Source organism: Staurois parvus, unplaced genomic scaffold (assembly GCF_062004578.1).
Source record: "Staurois parvus isolate SC_StPar_1 unplaced genomic scaffold, SC_StPar_1.0 ptg000226l, whole genome shotgun sequence".
In the NCBI taxonomy this organism is placed as follows: Eukaryota; Metazoa; Chordata; class Amphibia; order Anura; family Ranidae; genus Staurois; species Staurois parvus.
The window spans coordinates 4,033,651-4,053,713 of NW_028318022.1; the positions used below are offsets into that span (position 1 = coordinate 4,033,651).

At 37.0% G+C, this 20,063-nt stretch overlaps 1 protein-coding gene across 1 annotated transcript in view; it reads left to right on the forward strand.

The window, feature by feature from the left end:
* The window catches only part of CSMD1 (CUB and Sushi multiple domains 1), a 2,075,474-nt gene that overhangs the window by 1,636,232 nt on the left and 419,179 nt on the right, over positions 1 to 20,063 (forward strand). The window contains exons 29-31 of the mRNA XM_089679519.1: positions 7,210 to 7,397; positions 10,812 to 11,006; positions 18,618 to 18,734. Of these exons, the coding sequence (XP_089535645.1) occupies positions 7,210 to 7,397; positions 10,812 to 11,006; positions 18,618 to 18,734 (500 nt within the window). The remainder of the gene's footprint in view (positions 1 to 7,209; positions 7,398 to 10,811; positions 11,007 to 18,617; positions 18,735 to 20,063) is intronic.

Consider the following 20,063-nt stretch of genomic DNA (forward strand, 5'->3'; position numbering starts at 1 on the left):
ATTTGGTCACCTACAAACAAGCAAGATTTCTGGCTCTCACAGACCTGTACCTTCTTCTTTAAGAGGCTCCTCTGTCCTGCACTCATTACCTGTATCAATGGCACCTGTTTGAACTTATCAGTATAAAAGACACCTGTCCACAACCTCAAACAATCACACTCCAAATTCCACTATGGTGAAGACTAAAGAGCTGTCGAAGGACACCAGTAACAAAATTGTAGACCTGCACCAGGCTGGGAAGACTGAATCTGCAATAGGCAAGCAGCTTGGTGTGAACAAATCAACTGTGGGAGCAATAATTAGAAAATGAAAAACATACAAGACCACTGATAATCTCCCTTGATCTGGGGCTCCATGCAAGATCTCACCCCGTGGGGTCAAAATGATCACAAGAACGGTGAGCAAAAATCCCAGGACCACACGGGGGGACCTAGTGAATGACCTGCAGAGAGCTGGGACCAACGTAACAAAGGCTACCATCAGTAACACACTACGCTGCCAGGGACTCAGATCCTGCAGTGCCAGACGTGTCCCCCTGCTTAAGCCAGTACATGTCTGGGCCCGTCTGAAGTTTGCTAGAGAGCATTTTGATGATCCAGAAGAGGATTGGGAGAATGTCATATGGCCAGATGAAACTAAAATAGAACTGTTTGGTAGAAACACAACTCGTCGTGTTTGGAGGAGAGAGAATGCTGAGTTGCATCCAAAGAACACCATACCTACTGTGAAGCATGGGAGTGGCAACATCATGCTTTGGGGCTGTTTCTCTGCAAAGGGACAAGGACGACTGATCCATGTACAGGACAGAATGAATGGCGCCATGTATTGTGAGATTTTCGGTGCAAACCTCCTTCCATCAGCAAGGGCATTGAAGATGAAACGTGGCTGGGTCTTCCAACATGACAATGATCCCAAACATACCGCCTGGGCAATGAAGGAGTGGCTTCGTAAGAAGCATTTCAAGGTCCTGGAGTGGCCTAGCCAGTCTCCAGATCTCAACCACATAGAAAACCTTTGGAGGGAGTTGAAAGTCCGTGTTGCCCAGCGACAGCCCCAAAACATCACTGCTTTAGAGGAGATCTGCATGGTGGAATGGGCCAACATACCAGCAACAGTGTGTGCCAACCTTGTGAAGACTTACAGGAAACGTTTGACCTCTGTCATTGCCAACAAAGGATATATAACAAAGTATTGAGATGAACTTTTCATATTGTCCAAATACTTGTTTTCCACCATAATTTGCAAATACATTCTTTCCAAATCAGCGAATGTGATTGTCTGGATTTTTTTTCTCATTTTGTCTCTCATAGTTGAGGTCTACCTATGATGCCAATTACAGGCCTCTCTCATCTTTTTAAGTGGGAGAACTTGCACAATTGGTGGCTGACTAAATACTTTTTTGCCCCACTGTACCTTCTTCAGCTCTTTGTATACAGAGGAGTATGGGGGAGCTCTTGTCCATAATGGGCATGGTATTGACACAGCCCCAGGTGATCCACATTGGCTCACAACTGTTATGGTCTGGAAATATTTAGACATAATAAAGCACCTAGACCGGATGGCATACACCCACGGCTCCTTAAAGAATTTAGCTCTGTCATTTCAAAGCCATTGTTGTTAAACTAAAAGGTCTATAATTACTTGGTAAAGATTTTGATCCCTTTTTAATACAGGCACCACATTGGCCTTACACCAATCCAGTGGTACAATGCCAGTCATTAAAGAGTCCTTAAAAATTAAAATCTATAGTTGGGAAGATACTGGAGAGTTTAAGATAGGACCGCATAGATGAGTTCTTGCTGGAAAAAAATATTTTAGGCAACAGAAAGCATGGATTCATGAAAGATAGAAGTTATCAAACAAATTTGATATCTTTTTATGAGGAAGTGAGAAAAAACCTTGAAAGGGGGGTGGCTGTGCATGTGATTTACTTTGATTTTTCCAAGCCTGTATACTTTACCTTACATATTAGCCATGCGTGGGAAACTATGTCAAATGCTTTTGCAAAATCCGTTTGTAAATGGATAGAAAACAGGCTAAAAGATCGTATTCAAAGAGTAGTGGTTAATGATTCATACTCTGAATGGTCTAAGGTTGTTAGTAGTGTACCCCAAGGCTCAGTGTTGGGACCCTTACTTTTTAAAATAGTTATAAACGATATAGGGTCTGGGATTAAAAATACTGTTTCAGTCTTTGCAGATGACACCAAGCTGTGCAGTGTAATAACATCCTTACAGGATGTCTCCAACTTACAAGCCAACCTCAATGCACTGTTTAATTGGACAACTATGTAGCCAATGAGGTTTAATGTTGATAAATGTAAGGTTATGCACTTGGGGGCTAAGAATATGCATGCATCATACATACTTGGGGGAGTACAATTGGGAGAAATCAATGGTGGAGAAGGATCTGGGAGTTCTGGTAGATCATAAGCCTAATAATGGCATGCAATGCCAAGCTGCGGTTTCTAAAGTGAGCAAAATCCTCTCTTGTATTAAGAGGTATAGACTCCAGAGAAAGAGAGAGAGATATCATATTACCCCTGTACAAATCATTAGAAAGACCTCATCTGGAATATGCAGTTCAATTTTGGGCACCAATTCACATAAAGAACATTGGGGAACTGGGGAAAGTACAGAGAAGGGCAACCAAACTGATAAGAGGCATGGAGGAGCTCAGCTATGAGGAAAGATTCTAGGAGCTGAATTTGTTCTCTCTTGAGAAGAGCAGATTAAGGGGGGATATGATCAACATGTATAAATACATCAGTGGTTCATATAGTAAACACGGTGTAGAGTTTTTCACCCTGAGGTCATTACAGAGGACAAGGGGGCACTCTTTACGTCTGAGGAAAAGAGATTTAATCTCCAAATACAGAAATGTGTCTTCACAGTAAGAGCTGTGAAAATGTGGAATAGACTCCCTCAAGAGTTAGTTCTGGCCAGCTTAGTGGATTCCTTTAAAAAATAGGTAAAGATGATCCAGGGAATATCTGATTGCCTTTCAGAGGATCAGGAAGGAGTTTTTTCCCCTGCAGGAGCAAATTGGTTCTTGCTTTGCTCGTTTTCTTGCGTTCCTCTGGATCAACTGTGGGTATAGGATTATAACATGTTTATTTTTTAATTTATTTTTATGGTTGAACTGGATGCACTCAGCCAGACTATGTAACTATGTAGCTTATGCACACATGCATTAGCCTGATGGCTGACATGATGTTTCTGACAAAGAAATCCAGCATGTTTGCATCAGATTTAGCAGGGGAGTGTTAAATGGATATTAGTGAACCCTATTCAGAGGTATACTTGAGCAGACATACAAATCCTGTGTTTCAGACACCTCCATCTACTCTGAGTTGCAGTGTGCCTCGTTGTCCTGTTACTCTTCCATGAACTCGGCTACCCCCCCCCCCCCCATGCCTCCAGATTCTACCATTTTTAATGATCATTGTGCTCTTGTGTCTTCAGTGACACCTGCATTTGACCCCAGCACTCCTATTTCTCCACTGATTTTTGTGCCCCAAGTGACCCCAAAATCTCCAGTGACTTCTGGGATCCTGTGTCTATAGTGTCCCCATCATCTCCAGGTGCTACTGTGTCTTCAGTGGCTCCTGTATCCCCACTGACCCCAGTGCTTCCAGTGACATCTGATCATTCTACATTACCCATTATCCATTGACTCTACAGTGTCTTGTGACTTCCAATGACTTCTGTGCAATCTGAGCACCTCTGTGATGTGAGTCGCCATGCATCCTCAGGTACACTCTTGTATTTCCTGGACTGTCATTATTTAAGTGGTTAAAGACCCCTGTTCTTGGATCAGCTGCATTAAAGCTGAATTTCAGCCTTGACCCATCTTTTCTGGTGCTTGGTGGAGAACAGTACTATTCTTTAATTTTCCTTTTATTGAAGGGAATTGCAGCACGCACACTTTCTTTTTTCGTGTGACAACCAAGGATTTTATATTACAGCAATTATAATACTACAAAAATACTTTACTGGTAGTTAGTTTTGCTGAGAGAAATTCAAGTGTTGATTCAGTTATAAGCAGTACATTAAACCTCTGCAGCCATGGGACTCCCTTATGCCCTTGCCTGGTAAGATACCCAATTGTTATTTTTCTAACTAATCCTCTGTATACATATCTTCCACAACAACAAATAAATGTCACTATTTGTTTGGGGTTATGATTTACTAGAAACATATGAGAAGTTTACATAAATCACTCTGGTTTTGATGTTAGAAGGTTTAACTCCATTTCATTGCAATTCCAAATGGCTAAACATGAAACTGCAAATTAAAATACTTCATTTTTAGAGAAAACATTTTTCTTCCACCTTGAACATGCAATTGTGCGTAACAGTTAACGAATAAAAAGATAGAAATTCCTTTTAGCATCACAGGATGATAAAAATGTGTATGACCAAACTAAGCTATGTGAAAATATACTTCTTTAGTAATTCAAACCCATAGCCATACATGGCTATTCAATACAATATTGTACGTCACGAGCTTGGAAACATCAAATCAGCAGCAAGATGAAGTATAATGATGGCATCTATGGTTAATAGATTCCTTTTAGGTTTATCACATTGCACATTAATATTTTTTATTAAAAATCAAAACTGCAGAAATAAGTAAAGATGGAAATAAAACATACAATAGATTCAATTTCATGTTCTGTATACCTGTTCTGTCATCAGCCACTGGGAGCAATAATAGAGAAGCTTGCAGAATGGTTTTCATTTTATTAGAATTAAGAGCAATATTCATATATTCCAGAGCCAACAGACCTGTTGTGACTCTGCCTTTATTAACATTTAATGCTTATCTGCACCTTCAGTGAGATACTATCTAATTGCATGCTTCACTAAGTTATTTATATTAAAAAAATAATGCTAATACAAGCTTGTGTTTGCTTCAGCATGTTTTCTGACTTTTTAATCAGAGAGGTTTTACTTGCATCAAGAATTTTCTTGGCAAAATCTGTCACATAAACTGTATTGCATATTTATTTTTTCATTATCACTTAATGCTCACACATTTTTCAATTAATAGAAATCATTATTACTAAACATGTTACAGTTGAGATATTGGAGACAAAACATTCAGAAAACCAGTTACAGAAATTAAAGTACTTTTCAAGGCTCCTTTTAGACAGTCTTAACAAGTCCCAAATCTAGTTACTATGTGGTGCACTTGCCTCAAAAAGTTATCAAAAAAATCCTTTACTTTTTATGACTTAGTCAAATACACTTTTATTTGTGATTTACATGTTTCCCCTCCCAGACACTGCAGCCTAAAAGTGACAGGGTTTCATCAACAGAGGCAGTGCGTTTAATACAGATAGCAGCAAACAGGACTAGGAGTGGCCATGTGCTGATAGAAAAGCTATAGGCTTGTGAATCAGAAGCTGACAATACTGATAACCACACCTACTGCAACATTTTTTTCACCCTATTGTAGTGCATTTTTTTCTTTAAATGGGAGTCCTTAATTCTATTTTAAACTGCTGATGTACAGTGCATTAGGGTGTCTGCCACCAACAAATACAGGGAGCTATTTATCCATGTATAGTATAGACAACCTTATATGTTGTATAAAATATATACAAGATTTTTTTTAAATAGGAGAATATTTTTTTTTTCAAATAAATTTCAAGCAGAAACGTTTACTGAACTCTCATACTAGTAAATACAAAGGCATTTTTTTTTGGGGGGGGGGGGGAAGTGTTGACCCTCTTAACAAGATGTATGTTAAAATGCCTAAAATTTAGGTTTTTTTTGTGTATTTTGTGTGTGTGTGTGTGGGGGGGGGGTGTTTGGTATGGAATATTTCTATTTGGACTTTATATTAGTGCTGGCTTTCTGTGTACTTTGGCCAGGGTCGACTTTTTAAGTACTCCCTCTCCCTTTTACTGAAAGGAAGCTTAAAATAAATAAATCAATCGTGGTACTGTGATAGGTTGCCACCTGTGCAGTAAGTCCACCCGGGAAATTTCCTTGCTACTAAATATTCCACGGTCAACTGTTAGTGGTATTATGACAGAGTAGTAACTGGGAACAACAGCAAGTCAGCCATGAAGTGGTAGGCCACGTAAAATGACAGAGCAGGGTCAGCGCATGCTGAAGCACACAGTGCACAGAAGTCACCAACTATCTGCAGAGTCAATAGATAAAGACCTCCAAACTTTATGTGGCCTTCAGATTAGCACAACAACAGTGCGTAGAGAGCTTCATGGAATGGGTTTCCATGGCCGAGCAGCTGCATCCAAGCTGTACATCACCAAGTGCAATACAAAGCGCCGGATGCAGTTGTGTAAATCATGCTTCCACTGGACTGTAGAGTAGAGGAGACGTTTTCTCTGGAGTGACGAATCACACTTCTCTATCTGGCAATCCGACTGATGTTTCTGGGTTTGGTGGTTCCCAGGAGAACGATACTTGCCTGACTGCATTGTGCCAAGTGCAAAGTTTGGTGGAGGGGGGATTATGGTGTAGGGTTGTTTTTCAGGGGTTGAGTTTGACCCCTTAGTTCCAGTAAACAGTAAAGGGAACTCTTAAGGTGTCAGCGTACCAAGACATTTTGGACAATTTCATGCTCCCAACTTTGTGGGAACAGTTTGGGGATGGCCCCTTCCTGTTCCAACACAACTGCGCACCAGTGCACAAAGCAAGGTCCATAAAGACATGGATGAGCCAGTTTGGAGTAGAGGAACTTGACTGGCCTGCACAGTGGGGTGGGCCAAGTCAATATTGAACCTTATGGGATGCCATTAAATTCATGTGCGTGTAAAGACAGGCGTTCCAATACTTTTGGGAATATAGTATATATATATATATATATATATATATATATATGGAGGAGAGAGATACTTATCTCCCCTCTGGCTTATATGATGAAAGAGAAATGTCATCCTACTGTCAGTAAGATCCCAGGGAATGGTTAGCACTACAAACTTCACCAGGAGAGTTTGCAGCACAGTACTGGAAGCATCCATGGCAGGGGCTTATCTGTTTAATGAATGGAATATGGATACTTTATGAGCTAAAAATATACATTATTGTTACAGACTGTTTGTGACACCAAACCACTCACATAAAGTTCTGGAATGCGCTGTGTTAGCTTACCTAAAATAATAGTAATTGAACAAGTAGATTGTTTTGACAAGCTCATAGTTCATATGAATTGTGTGTTTTTTTCTGTTTTTCAGTTTTAACATGGAACCTAGCTATGATTTTCTACATATATATGAAGGTGATAATTCCAACAGCCCTATAATTGGAAGTTTTCAAGGCTCTCATGCACCAGAAAGATTAGAAAGCAGCGGAGACAGTCTGTTTCTAGCATTCCGTAGCGATGCATCTGTTGGAATGTCTGGATTCGCCATTGAATATAAAGGTAATGTCTCTGCAATTATTTCTCTGTTATGTTAATACCAAATGCATTATAATCTGTATTATGTATTGTTTGCAGATCAGGTACTATCTTGCTATCATAATCAGGTCAACCAAGCAATTATTACTATTTTAAAATAAAAAACAAATTACATCATAGTATATGAAATATAAATCAGTTTAAAAATATATATACAGTATATATAAATGTAAATATACTGATTTTTATACCATATACCAGTGTCAGGTTTTCTCTTTTGTGGCTTGTATGTATTTTTTAATTACAGTGTAAGCTCACTATTGAAAATAATTGCACTCCACTGCAACTAGTCAAACTGTATGTTTTGAAGCCTTTTCCATATCCTAATAATAGTGGTGTAAAGCTACTAGGTTTAGGTTTGGCTACTGACCTGCAATGCAACAGAAAACATTTATATCTATGCTCAAATCCCAATAGCTTGTACATGCATCTATCTATCAGGCGCTAAAGGGTGCAAGCCATATGTTAACTAGAAATTCTGGAAAAAAAAACTCTTTACAAACTGCTATATACCCATTCCAGCAAACTTTCCCTTTTGGCCAGTCCTATTCTGCTCTGCCAACACAAATGCTACTTTGCACACAATGCCAACCTGGGTCAAACAGACACAAAGTGGGGGAGAGCTAGTAGCTTTAGGTCTGACTGAGCAGAAAGCTGTCACATTTAGCAGCAGTAGTAATACTGATGCTAAATGTTCAATGTCACACTGCAACTGGAGGGTTGCTGACCTGCACACCCATTAGTTCAGCCATTTGCCAAACCTCCTGAGCAATGGTTGAACCTGTCTCTTATCTCTGGAGAGCACAAGAATCTCCATACTGTATACAGTGCAGAAATCTTCATCATATTATTTCCTGTTCTGGTCAAATGTTCTTAGCATATAGTGTTAGGTTATTTACTTTATTGATGGGATGTTCCTTTCAATTTTCTCTTATGATCGAATGTTAAGGAATGTTACATTCACCCAGGTGAAGGGCAACAAATAGAAAATTACATTACACACATATTTGCAGATTTCAAAGCAAATGTGTTTATGCATAGACCCCTGTGTGTTGTAGTACAATACATTGCCAAATACAGTGCAGATATGTGTTTGGGTCAAATAGCAATGGTCTTAACTATTTCTATTTGATTATTTTTTTTAAAACCCCTTACACAGTGGAACTTGGAGGAAGAGAGGGAGATCCAGCACTATAAGTCTATCAGGCTCTGATACAGCTGATGGGTTTACAGCAAGATGAGGAAAGATCAAAATAAGTGTGGAGCTCATCAGTGGGCCACAGTTTCCCTCTTGTCCAATCAGCATGCTGTGAATTGTTAGTCAAATTGCACTGCAATCATGAAACAAGACAATAAAAATTTAGTATGTGCTCATTTCAACATTGTATTTAGCCGCTTGCCTGGAGTTTACGTTTAAAAGTAATGTGTCACAAAATAAAAATATGTAGCCTTTCATCAAATGCTTCTTACACAGGTTTTTATGTTTATTACACGTTCCATTTGATAAGTGAAAAAAATTGTTATTGTGTGGCAAGTAACACGTTCATAGTATACAGAGTGGGGTGACTGTGGTCAGAGTACTGCTCAAGGCCTGCGATAGTTTGGATTCACAGTTAATTATCCAAAATGCTGAAAATGGACTGGGAATATCTAAGCATTTAAAATGTTTTAATACATTACTGCATACCGTAGCAAAATAGTTTAAAGGTCAAAAAGTGTAAGATTGTATTGTTGCAGATAAAAGAGTAAGGATGATGCTCTACATGCTTTAGAGGTTCAGAAGCTGAGAAAAGGTCATGCTGTGCCATTGTAAAATTACAGAGGATGGAGACAAGAGTAGACTACCGAGGGTCAAAGAGTAAAGCAAATGGGTCAAGAAAGAAAAAACACTTCTTCGATGCTTACAGCAAAGCTGAGAGAGAATGAGAGAAGGCTGAAAGGGACATAAAGAAAGAATGGGAATGGGAAACATAATTAAAGAGAGGCAGCTGGAATCACGAGTGTTATATTTGAGAACAAATTACCTAGTGCATGAATTGGAAAGAGAAAAAAGAAAATGGAAATCCTCAGTACTGAAAGAAAAGGAGCTTACAAGTGCAGATGAGAGAAAGTCAAGCAAATGTAATAAGCAGGATAGTGTTAACTTGGATTGAGTTACAAAATTAGAAGCTCATCTGCTCCTGAAAAGTACTTTGATTATTGAATGAGGACATTGTCCTTGATATAATGTGCATGACTTTTAAGCGTTGGTAACACAATAATGTTATTTTTTTTTGTATAATAAGCTTTCTTCTTTTTTAATTATAAAGGACATAACATGGTGTAAAAATATTTATATAAAATAACTATAGGTAAAACACAAACCCAATTTAAATGCAATATGTCATTCTTTTTGATAATTCAAACTGAGTATATGATAAAAAAAATTAAATAGAGCGTACCTTCAAAGAATACTGTTTGTCAAAATAATTAGTATACCAGGAGCGATAATCAGGTGACATTATATATATCTAATAGCTTCAGCTGCTTATAGCTCTTATATTTTTACAATTTACCATCAGCTTCTGACTTTTTTTGATCACATGCTCGGTCTGAATTGCGTGATAGGTTTACTTTAAACATGTGTTGTAAATACCTGTTACATTTAGTTTTTGACTCTGGTTGTTGAGATAAAAAAAAATGCTACAGCCTAGATCGTGGCCTCCAGAAACAAATCCTTTCTCCAATTCTATACTATTTGTGTGAATTACAGGCACAATTAGTTATTGAACATAATGTAATTTAATGTAGCAATGAACTTCTCAATTCTTACTTACTGATGAATGCAACTGTATCAACACTTTTTAATAATTTTAAACTTTCAATGCATATCCTGTATGTACAGTATACCATTCACAATATAGGCATTCCATAACTACAGTGTTTGAAGCATACACAATATAACCTATTGTATAATATACAGTGTTGTATAGAGCGTATATTCTGAAAAGGATTAATTGCAAAATGTATCTAAAATTGTTTTTGACTTAAAGAAAAACTCCAAGTAAACAACTGAAAAATAAAAGCAGAAACTGTTTTACCAGGTTAATGCATTCATTTATTTTCATTCAGACATCACACTATGCCTGGAGCTGAATCGCACAGGAATGTGCTGTGCGTTCCTATACAATTCCCATGCGGCTCTCTTTGGTGCGATTTCAAGCACTTGCCCCTTCCTGTCTAAGGGTTGCTATGTAGGGGAGAGGAGGACATAATACCAAGTCAGAATTATATATTCATACTAGCTGCATTTATAAATACTCTTATACATATGAATAGTGTTCAGCTTTAAGCGCTCCCAAAATTTCATAATTGGTGTCTTTTTTTTTCTCTTAACAGAGAAACCAAGAGAAGCTTGTTTTGATCCAGGGAGCATTATGAATGGAACTCGCATTGGAACTGACTTTAAACTTGGATCAACAGTAACTTATCAGTGTGATCAAGGCTACAAAATTGTTGATCCTGCAACAATAAGTTGTGCAATTGGTGCAGATGGAAAGCCTGCATGGAACAAGAGTCTGCCATCATGTAATGGTATGTTTTCGCAAGTGAACCACATTTATAGTATTACAAGTACTAAACCTAGAAGTCTCTTTACTTTATTTTTAATGTAAAGAAAACAATAGTGGCAAAAAATATGATGATAGAAGTACAAAAGAAAACAATATTTGTATTATAATGTAGTTAGTAAAGTATTTTTTTTTTGAACAGTACATTTTTTTGTGAAAGCTTATTTTCTAAGAGGGTCAGGGCTTTTTAGCCAGATGTATAATTATTACATTAAGACTGCTATGAGACAAAAGTATTAAGAAAAAAAATTCAAAGCAACCATCCTGGTGATTCAACCGGGAAGCTACAACAGCATATTAAAAAATAGTACAGATGTGGGTACTTAGCTATACATATATGTTCCTTCTGTTTAGTTGCTTGCTATGACGTCCAGACACTAATAATAATAATCCCATTATATCACAGAAAAAACAAGGTTATATTAAGGATTTTAAAATGTAAAACCAATGTATCCAAATTCATAGTGATTTGTCACACTACTCAAATTAACTGAACATATCTGCTATCTGCATGTAACCTGTAAAAAGTACAATCCAAAGTGCAATTTTACTGGGAAAAATATGGAGGCTTTTATTATTGATCTTCCTCTGAACCTGCTTATTTTTTCAATGATTCCAGTTTCAGTAATTTTATAGATGTTGACCTGCACAAACATGCAGCATGTAAAGTAAGGACTCTTGAGCTCCAAATTTGTTCCAAATCAGTAACACACAAAATATTAAAACCTATATTTCTGCATGGTAGCCAGTCAGCAATGGCAAGAATTCTTCCCTCAGTGAAAGTTTTTATTAAATTGGTATCTGTCAAAACCTTTTTTAGGTTTTGCATGGAGTGACACTCAGACATGATGGCAAGGGCTCTTCTGTGAGCTGAACTTGCCAGAGACCCTTTCTGCAGTGCATTTCCATATATTTCTATAGAGAATTCATTAAATGCAGATTATACCATCAATGTGACATGGTCTATTCAGTTGATTTGCTAGAAAAATAAATGGAAAAGGCACTTTAAAAAGAGAACAGCTGCCAAATATATCTCCCACCTTACATTATGGTTCCCCAGTGGAATATATGAAAAATTTGCATGGGCCAGTATTGGGGCTGGAAAGCTATTTAAGTCTGTTAATACCATGTTCCTAGCATGGACCTAAATGGCGATAATAACTCTAAGACAGATTCAGTTCTGGTCCATGCCACCCAGATGTGAAAAACTATTTGGGGCTAGAGTTTTCATTTTTAACCATTTCCATACAGGGCACTTTTACCCCCTTCCTGCCCAGGCCATTTTTCAGGTCTCAGCGCTCTCACACTTTGAATGACAATTGCGCGGTAATACAACATTGTACCCAAACTAAAATGTTATCATTTTCTTCACACAACTAGAGCTTTCTTTTGGTGGTATTTAATCACCACTGGGGTTTTTATTTTTTGTTAAACTAACAAAAAAAGTTTGAACATTTTGAGAAAAAACACGTTTTTCTTTGTTTCTGTTATAAATGTTTGCAAATAAATAATTGTTCTTCATAAATTTAGGCCGAGATGTATTCTGCTACATGTCTTTGGTGAAAATAACCCAAATTAGGAAGTATTTTTTAGTTTGTAGGAAAGTTATAGAGTTCACAAACTATGGTATAGATCTGAAAATTGATCAATCCTGAAGTACTGACGGCCAATCTAATTTCTTGGGTCCAAGAATGCCAAAACAGTACAGATATCCCCCAAATGACCTTTTTTTGCAAAGTAGACAGTCCAACATATTTCATAACAGGCATGGCGAGGTTTTTTTTGTATTTTTTTGTCATTAATGAAGAAATTAAAAAAATAATTTTCACAATTTTTTTTTTACATACTATCACCAGTGCAGTACAGCATCATCATATAACTGGCATGGTGGTGATCAGGGACACTGACTGGTGACAGTATGGAAAAAAAAAAATTTCTTTTTTAATTTTTTTAATTATTTTACATTTTTTATTACATTTGTTTCTTTTTTTAAGTTTTTTTTTTCATATTTCACTATGACCAAAGTTGTACAATGTTACCAAAGTAACAATGTACTACTTTGGGGAAGTTGTCAGTATTTTTTTTTGTTTTTTTTGCACAATTTGCTTATAGCAAAGAATTACTTTGCTATAAGCAAGCATTTACCTGAATGAAATCGATTCATTCAGGGCTTTTTTTTTTGTGCTTAGCTGTGATTTGGCCACGGCTAATCACATGACACAGCTGGGCTGTGATTGGCCCAGCTTGTGCATGTGATCGCTGTGACCACTCACAGCTAGACACACTAGTATACAATGGTTGGCATGAATGAAGCCATCCATTGTATACAACTGCCATGTGACCTGTTGTGATTGGTCACAGCAGGTCACATGGTACCAGCAACGGGGCCGGTACTCAGATCTGTCATCGGCTGTGTCCGAGGTACACGGCCGGTGACAGATCGCACCGCTGCATGGCTCTGCAGGCGCGCAAACTGCGCATGCCCACTAGGACGCCATATGGCGTCCACCTGGAACGCTGAGGAGTTTTGCCGGCCGCTATCTGGCCATAGGCCGGGCGGGTAAAGGTTAAGTACTAGATGCCTAGAAAAGTCAGGAAACCTGGAAACATTTTAAAGATTGGAAAAATGTAAACTCTTATTTGTTTTGAAAATACTTTTCTCAGGTCATGGATGGCAGATTAAAATGTTCCTGCATAACCTGAAAGATGTATTAGTAAGGAATGGGGGGAGGCTAGTTTACATTAGTTTATTAGTTCAGGGCAGCTAGAAAGGGTGGGATAGTGCAGTTCCTATAAAAGTTACACTTAAGCCTCGTACACAAGATGAGAATATAATTTTTTTTTGCATGCTAGTCTCCATATACAAAATAAAGAGGTTACTTGCCCTTCTACTACTTCACACATACTAAGCTTTATACTTTAAATGCAAACAACACAATAAATAATACATGCTTACTTAATGTCATCCTGTGAGGATTAGGAAAGTGCTTACAGGTAGAGTTGTTTTTTAAAGTATTAGGTGCATAGAAAAGCCAGGAGACGTTTTAAATATGCGAACATTGCACACACTTATTTGTCCTACAAATACCTCTGTCAGGTTATGCATGGTAGATTAAAATAATCTTAAAGTTGGATTTTAATAAGGGGGTTATGAGCTTAGTATGGGTGAAGTAGCGAAGCATTAAATAGAATATAGAATACTGAAGCATAGAATATTAAGCAATCAGTCCATCTACATTTTACCATTTCTATTTAGCTGTGGCTTAGTCTTTTATAAGATATGCATTTATTCCAGGAATATTTATGGGGGCTTTAACCCATAACACCATCAGTAGTGAAGTTACTCCAATCGTCTCTCAGTTTGTCAGTATTAATATAATTTACATAACCCCTGACCATGCATGTTTTATTTTCAGAGTTTAAGAAATAACTGTATGCACAGTTTTGAAATAGTACAGTAATAGTGTAGTAATACTACATTACACGTATCTGTTACATAGTTCATCATAGTAGCCAATGTCTAATGGACTTATTTTTCATTTTTCTGAATAATTGATATATGGGTCCTAAAAAACTCTGAGTGTAAATTGTGCTTTAGTTAGTTATGCTAACATACTTTAATGACCGAAAAATGTTTTATCTAAAAAAGCTACATGGTAAAAGTTTATCAACCAAAAATGTGTAGATGCTGTAATCATGAATTAATAATGAATGTGTCTTTTGCTGATTTTGGAGAGTCTCTATACTTGTCTGCCGATTAGAATAGTTCATGGATCACTGTGCACATGAGAAGCTCTTATACACTGATTAATGGTGTGCCAGCAGTTGAATTTTCATTTTCCAGTGTGGAATGAAGGTTAGAACAGTCAGTATTCTCAACACAAATATCCAAGTTATATATGTATCTGTGTGAGCTCAGCTGAACTTCTACCATAGTTTAATGTATGTTCTTCTATTGGCTATTAGAGAGCAAAGTTCACCAAATAGAGTGATAAACTTATATTGCAAATCTCCCCATGTTAGGGGCTGCGATCCCAGTATATGGGAGTAATTCTAGGCACTTGCTATGTTGTTGTCTCCTCCAGTATTTTCTGCCTGTATTTCCTGTACCTGTTATTCTATAATAAAAAACGTGAACAAGAAAAAAAAATTTCTGTCCCAAACTGTTATTCACACTTAATGATTTCTTATTGTTAGACTGAACTGTTATGGGAAATTCTTGATTTTTATTTATATTATCTTTGATGGAAGACTGTCACATAATTTTATGTACACAATACACACAAATGATGTATGATGCATATAAACATTTAAATGAAAAAGCAAAAGCAATCTTCTACTGCAACAGTGTAAAATGGCATTCAAACATTCAAACTACAATTAGTACTGGCCACCATAGCTAGACTCTGTCTTAAAGGGGAAAATGTATACCCCAGCCATGGAACCCAATTTTATACAGTAAATGTGTAATTTTTCAAGAAAATCAAAACAATGACCACTGTTTATTTAAAGGTGACAGTCTGAGTATTCAATGATCAGATGCTTAAAATTAGCTTTAACCTAAACCATATTCTCAAAGGTTTCTTATCCATTTTCTTAAAATGATAGCCATAACTTTAGTAAAATCTATGCCAAGCCACTCTTACCTGTCCATCTGAACTAATGTAAGGTAACGCCTCCCTACACCTGGTTCTTACCTACCACAGTAGGGCACCAAAAGCTCACACTTTGTCTTCTATCTCATGAGGATAAAATGCCTTTCAGCACTTAAATGTGCCTGCACGATGATCCCTCCAAACTTGTACAGGTTCTTATTCCAGGCAGGTAATCCTCAAGCAAGACCTTTTACAAGTCCATGAGAGCTCACTGTACATGTGTGGCCAGTTGTAAGCAGTTGAGGTGAGAAGAGTTAATGTATATTAGTTCAGGACAGCTAGGTAAGGTGGGTTAGTACCAGCGGGGGACTGACAACTCATGGGGCCCCTGGGCAATAGGGGATCATGGGGCCACTGTGTCCTTTCCCAAACTCAAAAAAGCCTATGAAAAAGGTACCAGGGGCATCTCATGGGGCCCCCTACTGACCCCGGGCCCTCAGGCAGTGCCCGAGTTTCCAAATGGTCAGTCTACCCCTGGTTAGTAAAGTTCTTATAAAAAGTACACTTGTACTTTAAATACGGACAATACAATATCTAAAAAATGCTTACATAATGTCACCCTGTGAAGATTATCAAAGTGCTTATGAATAATTGTATTGGGTTTAATAGATTTTTTGTTATATAAAAGTTGTTGAAAGGCAGAAAATATTTAATAAAAGTATTAATTTATAAAAACCTTCTCTATGAAAGAGCTCCACTAATAGATATTTAAATCTGTAAGGATGCCTAGTCACAAGAAACAAGAATAATACAAATGGACTTTAGAGGCACAAAGACTAGATACATGTATTAATAAAATCATTATTGCTTTATTTGACATTACATCACATATAGACCATAGTATTATAAAACGTATTTAGTAATATCCCCACAATGAATGTCCCAGAGCCCACCATGTAAAAAAGGAGCACAACCAGTGATGAGGCATGGAAAAACCACCAGGATGATCCTATAGGGGGGTGAGGGAAATTTTGGCGCTGAAGAGTTTGCCTGACATAGTTCGCAACAGCAGTCTCTTCCTCAAGGGCTATTTGTATATCTAAAACAGATACATAAACTTAGATAACAAAACAATAAAATCATACAGACATGATACAAAGCTCATAAAGCATGTAGTACACTTACACAAAATCTCATTATGCACCAGACAGTCATGAGCTCTCCAGTCAGTAAGAGCAGGCCTCCTCTGAGTATCCAAGGATGTAAAGATGCCTAGCCACATTCATTTGATACAATTTATGTGGTTGGCTTCCCGTGGAATTCTCCCTCTCAGACTAACTTTGTAAAGTGAGGTGCATCAATAAACTAGGTGATGTGGGCACACTCAAGCAATCCGAAATAATATTCATGATAAATCAGATCTGTTCATTAAACAAAGAAGTACATTATTGTATCAATACTTTTGATTCAGGAAACTGAGGAGCTGAAATACAATAAAGTCTGTTTTCTGTGTTTTAAATGCATCAGATATGTTTTAAGGCCAAATTAGGGCCAGGTTGTCATTACCCTTACTTACTGCATGACCGTTGTTGGAACCACTACCAGGGGTACTTTTCTCTGAGACATAAAAAAAGTCATCTTTGGAAAAGAGATTTGTCTTCTTTGTTCCTTAGCTACTTTTAGGTAGATTTGGCAAGCCTGCATTTATCTCTGCTTCTTCCCAAAAGCCTTAGAACCATTCTTTTATATCAGTTTCTTATATATCTCTGAATGATAAACATTTGAACCAAGGTAGAATTGTGTTTGATATTGTAACCTACAATATTTGAATACCAATAAACTGAGAACAGAAGTCTGTCAGCAGTAGAATAATAGAATAACAAGACCACACTTGCAACAGTGCTTGCAAGCACATTAACAAGTTTAGTTCCTCTCTGAAGCCAAAATTCTGATTAATTTTAGAGATGCATCTATTAAAATATAGAGAATGAAGTCCTGGCCTGCCCCAATAATGGAACATACTGTAGCCTAGAAAAACCAAAATACATCTACAGCTTCAGCCATAGTGCTTTGCTTTCAAGCGGATTAACTAAAGAAGTAGAGAATGTTCACTTAGCTTAGTGGATAAAGTGAATATATGTCTTGCACATGATTGTAATAAACCTTATGCACTAAGGTAGGTAAACATTCTCCTATCCGTTAGTAAATTGACTGTAACATTTTTTAATCACTATAGAGAGTAATATGCTGAAGTACAGCATATGATTTATACTGCTAAAAGAATTGCCCTGTTTTGGATGTCACTAGATATCCCATATTTTCTTTTGAGTGTATTATTATATTTATTATCTGTCCGATTTGGCTTTAGGAGATGGAAGCCAATTTGACAGAGACCTATTTACTGTGAGTCATAGCAGAAATGTTCTTCTGGTCAATGTTTTAGATGATAGGGGAGTAGTTGATGTTGCAAATTGGTTACACTCAAATGAATATGAAGATTAATCACAAACTCCTAACTGGAAAATGTATTCTTCAATATTATATTTCATTTATGCAGTATTTTCTCATTGTAAATTGTTACATTGAAAATGTTGCAACTGTAAAGAAGAATTATCTACAGCTTGCTAACCTGAGTATTAAATATATTATTATGTGTGGGGGTTCGTATATTCTGCATACCTAAACTGGCTTCTGATTAACCTTGTTGAAAGTATGGGTCACTGGAGACCATTTCAATGCACTGTGAAATGTGTGGAGGATCCTAACAATATACAGTATTTTGTCATGCCTGTGAAACAAAAGCAATGTATACAGTAGTGCATTGTATACAGTATATTCTTATTAATGTGTGTTTGCTTATATCCCTGGAATATAATGCAAATAAGCCCCATGCTACATGTCAATAAAAGAAGAAATAACTTGTTGATGGCAAGCGTAAAATGTGGAAAAACTATTATTACAAATATTTTTTTTTTTTTTAGCTCCATGTGGAGGGCAATATACAGGAACAGAGGGCGTGGTACTGTCCCCAAACTATCCGAATAACTACACTGTTGGACAGACTTGTCATTATTCAATAACAGTTCCAAAGGAATTTGGTAAGTTGAAAAATTATTACTATTTACAGTTTAATAAAATTTCACAGAATATACATATATTTATAGATGTAAACTTGTGCTATTTGAAACAGAAATATAGATGGATTATTTTTGAATAGTTAAAAATATGTATACAGTTTTAAATGTGAAGACTTAAGGCACAAAACACACACAATGATAAGATATGCTTGTTGGAGGTGCTATATTGTATGTATATCTGACCATTGTAAGGTTGCAGAAATTGCTCACAATGATTTAAGATAGTTGAATAAGGTGCTAAACCATTGGAATTTACATATTTAACAAATAGTTCTGATGATAATTAACTACAGTGGGGATAATAATTATTTTCTCCACTGTAGCTTTAAACCCAGTTGAGCCCACCTATATTATTTTTGTAATACTGTACACCTAGGATGCAAATACATTCATAAATATGACTTTTTCTTTACTTCTATTTTTTATTTTTACTATTTGTTGCAACAGGGATGATCTGCATATGCAATAGACTTTTACAAGCAGCAGCACACCTCTCCGACACCCCCCCATGAACAATGCCTAATCAATAGTGCTGTTCAGAGAGCTAGATTGATGTTGATTAGAAACTGTCCAATGGGGCATGCCAGGAGAGCAGGAGAGCTTATGTGTGAAAGCCATGGTCCAACAGTATTGTGTGCAGGCAGCATGTAGGTATTTTTTAACCCTTGATTCAGCACTTAGCTGATGGAAAAAAAAGGATTATAGTAATAATTATTCTATATTCAACCTGATTACATTACAGTAAGAAATTAAGAGGGCACAATTGGGATTTAACCCCTTGATGCCAGCAGTACATATATATGCTTCCAGCACAGATACCAGGCTGTCACCAGGATGCCCAGGTCCCATATTAGTGAGTGGGACCAGGGACTCCTGATTCTGGGTCACCATCACTGTGATAGCCTTTTGATTGGCTATCACTGTGATTAGTCACTGTGCATCCTGCCCCTGTGTTTTCTTTTCTCTCTAAACGGGAGAGAGAAACAAAGTTTCTTTCCATCATGCAGGGGGAATGTAAACAAAAGTGTGTAAAACAAAAAGGAAAAAATAAAGAAAAAATACCTAGATCAATGTTAGATTTAGGTCAGTGTCAGGGTTAGTATCAAGGTCAAGTAAAAGTCAAAGGTCAAGATCAGGGTCAAATATCAGGGACAAAAGGTCAAGATCAGTAAATTTTGGGAAAGATTATTTTGAGAAAAAGCATATTCAAAAGTAGTATCAGTGTCAGTACCAGTGTGTTTTAGGTAGGATAAAAAAAAGCAACATAAAATAAGCAAAATGTTTCTGGGC